Source organism: Alligator sinensis, unplaced genomic scaffold (assembly GCF_000455745.1).
Source record: "Alligator sinensis unplaced genomic scaffold, ASM45574v1 scaffold804_1, whole genome shotgun sequence".
NCBI classification, from domain to species: domain Eukaryota; kingdom Metazoa; phylum Chordata; order Crocodylia; family Alligatoridae; genus Alligator; species Alligator sinensis.
In genome coordinates this window covers 385,698-398,763 of record NW_005842868.1, presented here as the reverse complement: position 1 = coordinate 398,763, position 13,066 = coordinate 385,698, and the positions used below count along the sequence as shown (strand labels likewise).

Genomic DNA, 13,066 nt, shown 5'->3' with positions numbered 1-13,066 from the left:
CGGTGTTGTTTAGACTGCAGGCTCTTTGGATCTGGGACTTTATTTCTGTTTGCTCTTTGTAGCCATTACACTGATGAATCACTTCTTTAACAATTCACCACTCCCGCGTTGGATTATTCTCTATCTGACCTAATGACTGACTTTACGTCATCTACTCTGTGGAGGTTCAGCGCTGTGTTTTATGGGACTGTCCTACTCCACGCTGAGTGTCTCAGATGAAAGGCTATATATCAGAGCCCTTGACATACATTAATTAAGCCTCACAACATCCACATGAAGCCTGAATACAAATCTGGATCTGAACTACCTTGGACTTTGATTCTGATGGAGGTTTTTGAGCTGGCTCCTGTCTCTGTAAGGGACTAAATCAAACCCTGCTTTCAAAAAACCTCCCAGCTTTGACTTGCTAGAGAATGACTTAATTGAGAAGAATCTTAGAGGCTTCAGTCTACACCATGCATTGTTTTCTCCATTGTACAAATGGATCAACTGAGGCACTAATGTTTCTCCAGGGACAAATAGCAGCAGCACATAGTTGTGCCATTGCTACTTGTTGCTGGGGAATGCCCCTGCACACGTGCTCTGGGGCATGGCAAATTGCCCCAGGTGGGGCCAGCACCTGGGTTAGCCCCAGCAGCCTTACCTGGGGTCCTGGGGGCTCCCAGGGCTGCAGTGGCAGCAGTCCGGGTGAACAGAGCCTCACCGGCAGCTGGAGCTTGGCTTTGGCCAGCCAGGCTCTGGTTTTGGGCCGCACATGCTGCTGTCACATGCACCATTCTGCTTTTTTTTTTTTTTTTTTAAACTTTTTTTTTTGTAAGAATCTAATTTTGACTCTTTGCTGCAAATATGCAGCATAGAGAACCTTTGTGCGTGCACTATGTGCATTTTGCAGCACCTCAAAAGCCTTTAAGGTGCCACGAAGCGCATGTGCGTGCTTGTCTGAACGTGCCCTCAGAGGGCAAAAAGGCAGAAGTGGCTGTGAATTTTGAGTGCACATCTAGAAACACTCTGGCCCACATGTTCAGATATGACAGCTGTGCTTGTCATTGAAAATGGTGGCTTTGGAGGTCATGGACGTGCAGTGAATCAGAACCTGAGCTGAAGGTTAAATGCAAGTAATTCTAGTTACTAGGAGAATGATATAACTACCACACCTTTTTGTCCCTCCTCGAGCCCCACCCAAAGTAAGAGGGGCTAGTGGTGAAGGCTTCTTCCCCGCTGCCTGGCTCTTCAGCAATTTTTTCTCTGCTCTGGGACTTCACAAGCCATCTGTGCTGTCTTCATCTCTAGTGAGTATTGAGCAGCTTTGTCCTTCAGGTGGGAAAAATGAGAAACTCAGCTGCCTCACAGTGCCTGTCTCACTGCATCATTCAAACAGTGAGGGCTACTTCTCCCAGGCTGTCCTGCCACATTATCCCTCTTTCCAAATGCCGTGCCTCACATTTGCAACAGTGCAACGTGGGAGTAAGTCTATATAATCTGGCTGCTGCACACGAAAGCAGAATGATACCCACTGTCGGAGCAGTCTCCACACCCAGATATTCACCCAGAACCAGACCTTTACCAACTCACGCAGCCAGCTGTCAATATTAGCACACAGCAGCTCCCCTTCTCAATTACGCGTGTGAATCAGGCCTGGTGAAAGGAGCTTGGTTAGCTCTGGAGATTAAGGCAGATATAGAATCATAGAAAATTTGGGTTGGAAAGGACCTCAGTAGTTCACACCTAATCCAACCCCCTGCTCAAAGCAGGACCATCCCCAATTAGATCATTCCAGCCAGGGTTTTGTCACGCTGAGCCTTAAAAACCTCCAAGGATGGAGGTTTCACCACCTTTCTGGGTAACCTGTTTCAGTGCTTCATCACCCTCCTAGTAATAACATTTTTCATAATATCCAACCTAAACCTCCCTTGCTGCAACTTGAGTCCTTTGCTTCTTGTTTTGTCATCTACCACCACTGAGAAGAGTATATATATTCTGTTCAAAGCATCAGGGTGAGTCCTACTAAGATTGGGACAGTAAATTTAGCCTGTTGGGTTTATTTCACCTTCTCTGGTGACATATAGCCTGAACTAGCCTGCGTCCTCAAACCATCTTACATGCCTTCATTCATGGATATGATTGGGAATTGGGGGCCTATACAGCTTTGAAGATCTGGGACGGTGCTTCTGAATGGCTCAGACCCTCTGGATAATGCAATTCTTTAATTAAATCTTCTGCCACTGAGGATTTATTCAATCCTTTGAAACAGGGCCATTCAGTACAGCAAGGAGCATAATGTTGTTCCCCTCCATGGAACAGAAGGCAGAAACAGAAGAGGTCCAGCTCACACAGAGGGATAAAAGGATGCCAGGCTTAACACTTCTAGGGTGAGAATGATAATGTTATGAGATGCCGAGATCAATCTTTCTGGAGAGCGCCTTATTCCACTTGACTCGATGTAGGTTCCCATCAGACACTGAAATACTTGATTGACTGCTCGCTAGGGCAGAAAGCACTTTATTTGTAGGGAATGTAGGGAGCAATAATAGGGTGTTTCTTCAGCCAGTAACACGATGGCACGCAGGAGCATCAGGTGTAGAAATAGCCCAGACGCACATGTTTCACTGCTTGGCAAATCAAAGCTCAGGAGGATGCCATAACAAAACAAGACGTGAGGATGTCTAAAGACTGTCTGCCGTGGAGGCTTCGAAATGATTAGACTGCGCAAAAAAGAAGTGGTTTGAAGAGAAGGGGGTATTTCATGACTCCTTTCAGAGCTAAGGGATCTTTTGTGCTTGGTGCTGCTCGAGTTGGGTGAAAAGGCAGTCCCTACTCCAGCAATGTTGTGGCTGAGATTTTCAAAGAGGCATTTAATTTCACCCAAAATTGGGTTTATAATTCACCTTGGCCTCTCTGAAAATCCCAGTCTTCATTCTTAGCTGTATGAAAAGATACTACAAGTGCAGGAAACATGAATGGGCAGGTGAAACTAGACCTAAGCATTTTTCAGTTTTCTTTGCCAGGGAATTAAATGCTTAAACTTAAAATCCAGCCTGATTTTCAGCTGCCTTCCATGTTACAACTTCCAGGTATCACTTCTGCGTGACTGTGCTGATCTACTTCCTGCCACTTCTGGTCATCGGATTTGCCTACACAGTGGTTGGCATCACCCTCTGGGCTAGTGAGATACCAGGCGATTCTTCTGACCGCTACCACGAGCAAGTGACAGCTAAACGGAAGGTAAGCAGCCTTCCTCTGCTGTAGGATGGAGCTATATCAGGGAGCAGACACAGAGCAATTCAGCCTGAATGAACTCTGGGTGACCAGCTATTCAGAGAACAATTCTTCGAACAGAACAGAACCTGATTGCTTTTCAAAAGTAGCCAGAGTTTGATTTCTTGGGAGTGCAGTTGGATCCACCACCAGGGTCCTGATTTTCAAAAGCAGCAAGACTTTTGAAAAATGAGCACTTCAGACAAATCAGGCCAAAAAAAGAGAACAGGAAGCACAAAACACTCAGGAGGGAAGGGAATTTTTAAACAGGTTGGCATTTTTTTAACAGTTTTTCGGTGAGACTGGACACCTCAGATGACCACAAATGGGACTACTCAACTATAAAGCTATAACTTCCAATCCAGCCCTCATGGCCAAAAAGCATTAATACTGGTTGGCAGAGGGTGGTGGGGTGTTAAATTACTTTGGTTCCATCTAGTACCTACCAGAAAGCAGTACAAAACCTGTATGAGCAATGACTGGGATCCCTTAGTGACAGTCACCATAGAAAGACCAAGGTTAAATGGAGGAGGCAGCAATAACTTACTCCTAGAAGCAGCCTTTCCAGGGCAGGGTTGAATGCTGGGGCTAAGTACACACAGTCAAAAAGCCTGAGGCTGAATCGATTCAATCTTTGTAGGTTAGTTTAAGATGCACAGATTGAACCAATAAGCAAGTGAGCAGGCATTCACTTTTGATTCCAGAAACGCAGCCACATGCCAGCAGTGGCCCAGGCCAGAAGTTGGGGGGCTGTAGAGCACACCTCCCTGCTCAGCTGGAGTAGACAGGTTGGGCCAAGTCTAGCCCGCCCACCCTGAAAGGTGGGGTTTTCAGGGGAGGTGCAAAACATCCTGGGATGCTGGGGGACTAAGGTAACTTGAATCTGGAGGGGATCTGGGACAGAAGTTCAATAAACCTAAATCAGTTAAGTCTGATACGACATCCATCCAGGTTTATCTTAAACCAGTTGCAGCTGTTTTGAAAACTTATACTGGTTTATGTGTAATTTCTGTCCCTATCCAAAAGGGCTACAAACAGATGTTGCACATGTCCTAGGATAAACCATTTTATCCCAGAGCAAAGTGCTATCATTGAGACATCCATGTCCATTGTCCCATGATAAATCCTAAAAAGGTTTATGCATCTACATCTGCTTTATGTGCTTAAAAGGATATAAATTACCAAGAAGTCATGGGTGACTGGTACCGCCTTAGTCAGGAGGGGCACGCGACGAGGGGAAGTCCCCCCATGGCCAATGCTGCTGACCAGGGGAAGGGGTCCCTCCACAGCTGATCCTGTGACGGCCAATTGATGCAGCCACTTCTGGGAGCGGCTGCAAGGATCAGCCGGCGCTTGCAGGGGGGGCACTGACACTCCTGCCTACCCACCTTCCCATCACCTAAGCAGTGAGCGCGGCCGGTCGCGGGGTGCACCAGCACTCTCAGGGGGTGCATGTGCACCCCTGTGCACCCCCTACATGTTGCTACTGCCCTACCTTCTCCTGTATTCACCCACACAGGTTTCTTTTCCAGTACATATGTTTTCCCCCCAAGCTCACAAGGAATTTGGAGGCTGATTTAATGGCCTTTCATCCTCCCACAGGTGGTGAAGATGATGATCATTGTGGTGTGCACCTTTGCGATCTGTTGGCTCCCCTACCACGTCTATTTCCTCCTGCAGTATTTTAACCCGCACTGGTACATGCAGACATTTATACAGCAGGTCTACTTAGCAATTATGTGGCTGGCCATGAGTTCGACCATGTACAACCCCATTATCTACTGCTGCCTTAATGACAGGTGAGTTTTGACCATTGCCGCCCAGCAGCTGTGTTTCAGAGCACAATGCAGAGGTGATGGATGGCTGGGATGTGGCTGGGAAGAGGTGGAAAGGCAGGTTCGTTACAGCAGGTGCAGCTTAGGGTGGAAGCAACAGCTCAAGGGTAGCAGTTGAGAACACTACTGAAGGCATCTGGGTTTTTCTGCAGAGTGTGCATTAAATTAGGAACTCTGCTCCAACGCAGCTCTTGCCAGCTATAGATTTCAAGAACTATTCAGAAGAAAGGAAGCCTTGCCATTCTCGTTTTATGGAAGAGGAAGCTGATGGGCAGGGGGAGAAGTGACTTGACTAAGGTCATGCAGCAAGTTGGTAGCAGGGCTGGGAGCAGAGTTCTGCTTCACAGTCTAGCAGCTGGAACATATGACCATGGTGGTGTGGCGGGTCAGCCTGAAATGTTGTCTTTGTTCCCACATTGGCGTCCTTCCCCCTGCACTGATTCTGCTCTACCCCACTCAGGTTTCGCGTTGGCTTCAAGCATGCTTTCCGGTGGTGCCCTTTCATCAGTAGCAGTGAATATGAGGGGCTGGAAATGAAGTCTGCCAAGTACCTCCAGACCCAGAGCAGCATGTACAAAGTCAGCCGCATGGAGACCACTGTGTCTTCAGTCATTGGCAACACGGAGGAAGAACTTGAAGACAGCAACAAAGGGAAGCGCCTCTCTGTGGACATGACATCCAACGGCTCCTCCCACAGTGACTCTAAGACAGTCTCTGAGAGCCTGAGCTTCTATTCCAACACCCTTTCCTAAAGCTGCCACCTAGCAAGCCACAGCCACAACACCCAGCCTCCTACCATGCTCCCTGGCCTCCATTCAATGTGTATCCAGGTGCCCTCACATCTGCCTCTTCCTGCCCAAGATGCTGCAGCTTTGCCGTGACAGTTGCTGCTGCTCACCCCTTCTGTCTGACAAAATGTGACAACCCCTCTGCCCTCTTTGTGGTATTGTGCAGGTGTTTGATGTACTTGATTCTTCACTAATGACATTGAGTGAATATGACTTCTCATTTATGGTTCAGCATGACAGAAGGGCAGGGAAAAGGAAGGCCAAACCTATTAGAAAGTTGTCCTAGAATCGTCATTCCTGGTCCTGCTATGCCCTTGAATGTGAAATGCAGTGTTGGCATTTCCCCAGCCTCTTCCCGTCTTTGTTGATGAACCTACCTACTCCCATGCTCTGTGCTGGAAGCTCAGGAATAAGACAGAGGAACGATATCAAGAGGGCACAGTCAGGCAGGCTGTAATTCAAGAGTAAATGCAAAGTTAGCATCCATCTCCTTGCTTACCGAGCAGATGTTGCAGACAAGGTTCTTTGGGTAAATCCAATATCTTGAATTAGGCCAACTCAAATAGTTGGAAAAAAATCTTCTTAATTAATAAGGCCATGCCTTATTGTCACTCTCTCCTGCTCCTTGCCCTGTTCTGGATTTTGCTTAGTGTAATCTAGAACAGATCCTGTAGTAAAAAATCAGGACTCCTGTAGGACACCACCCTGCACTCAGCCTGTTTAGCCTCTTCTGTTCCTAGATCTGAGAACTTCAATTCAACTTTTGATTGCATCCTCCATCTGCTAGGCTCCCCATGCACAATGCAAAATTTCTGGGGTATTTGTTCCAGGGCCCAATATGTTTAATTAAAAATGGATACCAGAATGCAAAAAGAGGGAGCAACCACTGTCACAAAACATGGTTTGCCAATTGAACAGAAGTCTGGCAACTAACGTGCCTCCTATTTTTCTCAAGGCAGTCAGTAACGGTGTCCAACAAATATGCAGGGTTTTTTGGCCTTTTCCTAAAGGATTTTCCTCAAGGCAGCGATATATTGTGAGTGTGATTTGAAGAGTATTAGGAGAAGGGGGAGTCAAAAATATACAGAAGCATTTGTTTCACAAGGTTATCACATACTAGCTAAAATTACTTAGCAGTTGTAGACAGAACCGTTTCTACCGGAAACTGCAGTTTTGTCAAAAAAATCTAAATGTTTTGTGAGTATGCATCAGTTTCTATGACACTTCTGACAGCCAAGTTCTAAACAAATCATTTTAACTTCCTTGTTTTGTTTCAATCCGGTAAAAATTCTTCTTTTTGGCTCTATCCTTTTTTTGGTGTTTATACTATTACATTTATTATAGATCTATATTTCATATTTTTGTATATTTATATTATACAGTTTCACCTTGACTGAGATCATTTCCCGTATTGCAGTGAAATGGTTGTGTTTCAGGTTAGGTTTTTAAATTTCTCTTACATGAAAATTTAATTTTTGGTTCCAGTTGGAGGGAAAACACATTTCAGGATGTCAGAGTTTTCCATGGGACAAAACCTCAGCTCGAATGTTACATTATTATCAAGATCTAATGTTGATTATCAAGTTTGCATTAGACCTATTATAAACCTTGGGTGCATGAAGCAGCAATAATATTATTTGCAGCTTGTAAAATGCTGGTCGCTATAAGAAACTGAAATGCTGTACACAGGAGTACAGTGATTTAGATACGGAATAGGGGAGCTCTGTGTGTACCCCTGTACACCCACTGAAATGTAAGGTGTTAAATCAGCCATCAGTTGGTCAGGTTCTTTACTATTCAGCCTGTGAAGTGGCTGCCAAAGGATATAGCTGCTATATCAATCCCCAACTTGAATAATTTTTCTAGACAGAAATACTCTTATGTAAATAGGAATGCCCAGAGAAATTTTCTGAACCCACAGATTTCTCTAGTCAGAGCATTACTGCTGCTAGGTGCAGCTGGCAAGAGCCTCCTTGTACCCTTTTAGTCTACGTTCTACCCAACTCCATCGCTCAGAAGCAGTCTTCTGGACACTACATGGGGCCAGGGCCATGTCATTCTTTACAGCCGTGACTTCGTAGGGTTACAGGGTGCTACCCTTGACACACAACACTTGCTACCATTATAACCGCCCATAAATGGCCCACTTCTCCTCCCATTCTCAAGAAGATCTCATCTTCTTTATCCTGTTTCCTTGCTGCCACTACATCCGTCAAGCCACTGTCCACTGACATCTTTGACATGGGGAATTGGAAAGGTCATGGATGTAGGTGAGGATTTCCTACATGCAGACTTCAGCCCCACCTGACAGCACAGTCCTCCCACCACACCATCGAACTGCCACACAGCGCTCTAGTAGCCAAAAGACAGCATACGCCTGGTAAACTGAAATGCCTTAATGAGCTCCTAGTGAATGCACTGTGCTGGGTGCTTGCTCTAACCTTGGACTGTATTGTAACAAATTATTTTAATTGTGGGGGAGGTTGTCTAACAACCCTTCAGCCAAGCATCCTGGAGCTGTACTGCCAATACGTTAAGAAGGTGCCACAAAGCACAACTGAATCTTGATGCCAGCTCTGAGCCAAAGACTGACTTGCATGTGCAGCCCCATTGTGTCATGCTGGTGAGAACAAGACTAGTGGCTGACTTATAGTAACTTTCCTAGCAACCTTTAACTCGTAATGTGGGGGAATCCCAAAGACATGCATGGGGAACAGCAATGAGGTTGCCAGAGCTTGTCACATGAAGTATTTCTTGTACATATTGTCCAAACTTCCAGCTGATGCTCTTCATACCTAAGTGTTTTTACTTCAAGTAATAGCTTGCAGCGAGGTAGTAATAGGAAACGTTACCACTTTCTGTTGTGAAATTTAAGCTCCAGGGCACACAGTCACTGGCATCTGTCTCGTCTCAGTGTTTACAAAGTGTCTTGAATTGTTTAGAAAGTTGGGGGAGGGAGAGCTGTTCTTAATAACATGCATGTCAATAGCATGATACTTGCAGAGTCTGCATCTTAAAGCACTATCTATCATGCAGGTGCCAGCTGGTTAGCCCTAAACATGGTTCTGCCTTTTTACACAAGTGAGCCAGATTCCCAATGAATTTAAATAGGTATAATGATAATGACTTCAGTGGAGCCTTTGCAGCAACTCCCTTGATGTGGCCCAGTTGATTGGGAATGTGGCCCAATTAAGGGAACACTTCCAAGGAAAAAGGCATTAAAAATATGTGCTCCTTCCTCTTAGATGAAGCCAAGGTTAAGAAACACAGGCTGTTCTGTGCAAGCTGTTCAGGGCTGCACACTAGAGATGGTGCCACGTCCAACTTCCCTGAAGAGCCAGGTCACTGGAATGAGGTGGGTGGTTTCCACCTGTTGCAGAGACAGACTGTTTTCAGGATATGAGGGTCTGGAGCCAAGTTTGGAGATGGACTATTGGCGCAGGCCCATGTGCCGGATGGGTACAGGAGTCTCAAACAAGTAACCTAGTTCTGGTGACTTGCTGTGCTGTGCAGCCACGATCTCTGCCTGCAAGTCCTCAGTGCTGATTAAAGAGCTCAGGAAAGAAACATGGCGGGGGGGAGGGAATAAAAAAAACCCACAAGCAAATTGTGAGTCTAGTCAAAATGATATTACATTGTTCCTGTCAAATGAGTGAGCTGTAACAGAGACCTTGGGCTCTGTGAATTTCATTAAGCCTGTTCTCAGGTTTATTTTCAGTTCTCTGACCAGAAATCCAATTGCAGAACATGATGATTTCTTTTCATCTTTCCTGACTTTTTACAATGTAGAATACTAATGTTCCGAGATAATCACAGCAGAGGTCTGTCTCCATTATACCACAGGCATGACTCCCGCTGACATTACCGGGAGCTGCCAGTGCTCTTCTGGCAGGGAAGAGATGCCCAAGTACAATCCATAGCAGTATATTTACTGCTGCATTCGCTGCTGACGTGCCAGAATCAATGTTGTATTTTTTTCTGCTTCCACATAACCTTAAGATTCAAGTAGACATGGCACCAATGCAAAACTCTGCTGCTAATGACCCCAAGACACTGGTGGGTCTTTCTCTCTCTTCCTCCTCACAAGAAGCTCCTTTTGAGCCAAGCCAGATCTCCATATCTAAATGTGCCAAAGCTGAAGCTGAGATCTAAAACAATCTCCCTTGTGCGGACTGGTAGGATGTGTCCCGTCTCTTCCAGGAACCAGCTTTCCCCTAGGAGGCTGGTATTCAGATATGTTGCTGCAAATAGGTAGAACCTGCCTCTTGACCCTGGTCTGTCCTTGCCAGTGCCCTGATGCAGATGATGACACTAGGCTCAGACAGGGCGCATTACTTCACCAGGCCCTGTTATTTCTCCGTGAGAGAGCAGACACTGGAAGCACAATATCTAGGGGCAGCAAAGACACTGTCTTTACAATGCCAAGGCTTTGTCTCAGAGCATCAGACTTTGCATCTGCAGAGCTGAGCCAAACTGCTATGCACCAACTAGCTCTGGTGGTTTCAGAGATCCATCAAACCCCTGGTCCTACTCCCTACACAAAAGCCTACGAAACCAAGGTGTAGAAAGCTGATGTTCTATTGTTCTGCATGAAATTGGAGCTTTTAACCTCTTCTTCCTGATAGCTTAGGAGAGGCAAAAATACCAAGTTTACTGTGTGTAAGCCTGCCCAAGCATGTACAAATAAATAGTAGAAATAGAGCAGGAAGGAACAGGGCACACTCCATCCTATTTCCCAGGAAAGAAGACATTTTTGCAGACAGGAGAAACTGCCCTCACTTGCAACCCATGCAAGGAAAGACAGTTCACTCTAGCTGCTAAGCAGGGACTCCACCTACAATGTCCAGCTTCCCACATCTTTAATAATTGCTCCCAGGCTTGTATTAGAATCCCATCAGTGTTCCCAAGAGAAGCTGCTTAGCTCAAGAGGGGAAAGACCAGCCCCTATGAAGCAGTCTCGATTTACTACATTCCTCTAGGAAAGATGAGCGTCTGCAGTTTATGATGTTTAAGTAATGTAGAAAAAAAGCCCAGTGGCTCTCGACAAGTTATCCCAGATGCCCTTGGCTGGGAAAGTGGGATTGCTTCTTCTCTGTGGGAGAATCCTTCAGGATTCACAAAGTACGGTTGGCTTCATGACTATACTCTGAGAGTTGCAATTCTTTTTCTGATTCACAAGAAGAGGCTTCCAGACTCAAGTGTTTTAATCTGATACTTGTAATTCCCCTTAATACATATATACCCAGCACAAAATGTGTCAGATCCCAGGGCTCATAGAGGTTTATCACCTTGTCAGTCCCCTTGTCCACAGCCCAATATTTTAACCATCCAAAATGCCATGCGCATGGAGGGCTGAGCCAGTCGTGTGGCAGCTTAAAACCCCCTGGTTACAGCTCACCATACCCTGGGGAAGAGGACAATAAAATCTCAGCAACAGCTGGAGAAAGATAAAAGAAATCAAACTTAGCTTTCCCTAGCCATACGCTCTACATCCCAGACAAAGCGATTCTAATTCTGTATAATACGATACACTTAGGGAAATAAAAATCACTGCGTGATGTACAAATAGCTTGTGATGTTTCATTCATGGTCCAGTTAATTATAACAGCATTATTTGAAATGGCCCCTGTAGTAGCTCTGTGTAAGAGAACAAATCTACAATTGGTGATTTGGTTTCCTGTTACATCAGAACAAATTTTCACAATAAATGTTTATTTCGTCATGCCTGTGTTGTGTACCGCCTGCTGCATCTGTGGTGATCATAGCTGACAATCGCTCTGTGGGGGTGGCCGGCACAACCCAAATGTAGAATTGGGGTGGAGATGTGGGTAGGATGGGGGAGGAGGAAGGGTTTTCCATTGGAGGATGGTGCTATCGCAGAAAGTTGAAACCTCGATGCACAACGGATAAGAATTACCTCTGGAGGGCCTGCAGTCCCCATGGTGTAAGCAAGCATAGAAGGACACATGTCATGGCTCATTGGAGCCTGTAGAAAGTTGGTGTGAAAGGTCCCAGGGGAACCACCATATTGATCTGTTGTAATGTTTCACTGAATGCAATATCCCACCTTGCAGAGCAGCCCTTGGAGAGTACTTACTAGCACCTTTCTTCTGGCTGGAGGGCTGAGTCAGATCCTGCTGTCTGGTGATAACCCATAACAACACAGTGATTTGTACTGATGCAGTGCTAACCAGCTTAGAGAGGACCCCACTTGGCAAAGAATTTAAGCTCAAGCCTAGCTTTAGGCAGGTGACTGCTGTGGGACATCTGTTTATGTCAAGATACAATTTGTTCCTTTATACCAGACGTAACTGCCCAGAAATAACAAGTCTAATAATGTGATGGCCCATAACATCAATAGGGATTGAGCTTTGGTGGAGAAGGCAGAGGCACAAGCTCCCACCACCACCTGATTCAGGTTGGGCTTTTGGAAATGTGTGCTTTCTGTGTGTGGTTGGAGCAATTTACCCCATCCTGATCTACATTAAAACCTCCTCTTGCTAGAGGGGTCACATCTATGCTTGGACAGCAGTGTTTAACTTTGGAAATGAAGGCATAAAACAGAACCAGATGGGACAGTAAAGTCCCAATTGTTTAAGTGGGCGTCTCATTCAGGACGCAGCAGATGGAGAAAAACAGCCCCATGCTTATAAACAAAGATGGCAGATAGATCATTAGCAACAGAATATCCTTACTGCATCAAAACGACCAAACCTCCTTGTGATCATCTCTCGCTCATTGTAATTTACAATCTTTAATTAGAGGAGGGTTGCAAAGCCAAAGCCAATTAGCCTCTCTGCCGAGATGCCAGTCTCTGATACACACATGCGCTAACATTCTTACAGGTTATCTTATTATGCAAAAGTCTCTCATGTGCTCCCATCACACAGTGGCTTTGTGTGAGCAATTCCAGGAGGAATCGTCACTGTGGCGGGAAGACCATGTGCAAAGACATGCTGCTTTAGTATGGGGCAGAGACTCTCAGGCAGAGGAAGAATCATGGCTACCCCTGGAGCCCTTAGCTAAAGCATGTCCCAGGGAAACAGAGGCAGAGAAACACATACAGGTGTGCTCATTATTTGCACCTGGAGCTGCATATCCTCTATGTAAAGAGCAATATGTTGTAGAACCTCATGTGTCTGCTCCATGCATCCCCTATCACGTGACCCTACAGAGTTAAACTGTGAA

The 13,066-nt window shown here is 45.7% G+C and overlaps 1 protein-coding gene across 1 annotated transcript in view; it reads left to right on the top strand.

Annotated features, from left to right (window-relative positions):
* LOC102370992 (substance-P receptor) overlaps positions 1 to 11,598 on the top strand; it is a 68,085-nt gene extending 56,487 nt beyond the window's left edge. Inside the window, exons 3-5 of the mRNA XM_006035705.3 lie at positions 3,072 to 3,222; positions 4,858 to 5,054; positions 5,551 to 11,598. Coding sequence (XP_006035767.1) covers positions 3,072 to 3,222; positions 4,858 to 5,054; positions 5,551 to 5,842 — 640 coding nt within the window. The 3' untranslated portion in view covers positions 5,843 to 11,598. The remainder of the gene's footprint in view (positions 1 to 3,071; positions 3,223 to 4,857; positions 5,055 to 5,550) is intronic.
* The last annotated feature ends 1,468 nt before the right edge of the window (positions 11,599 to 13,066 follow it).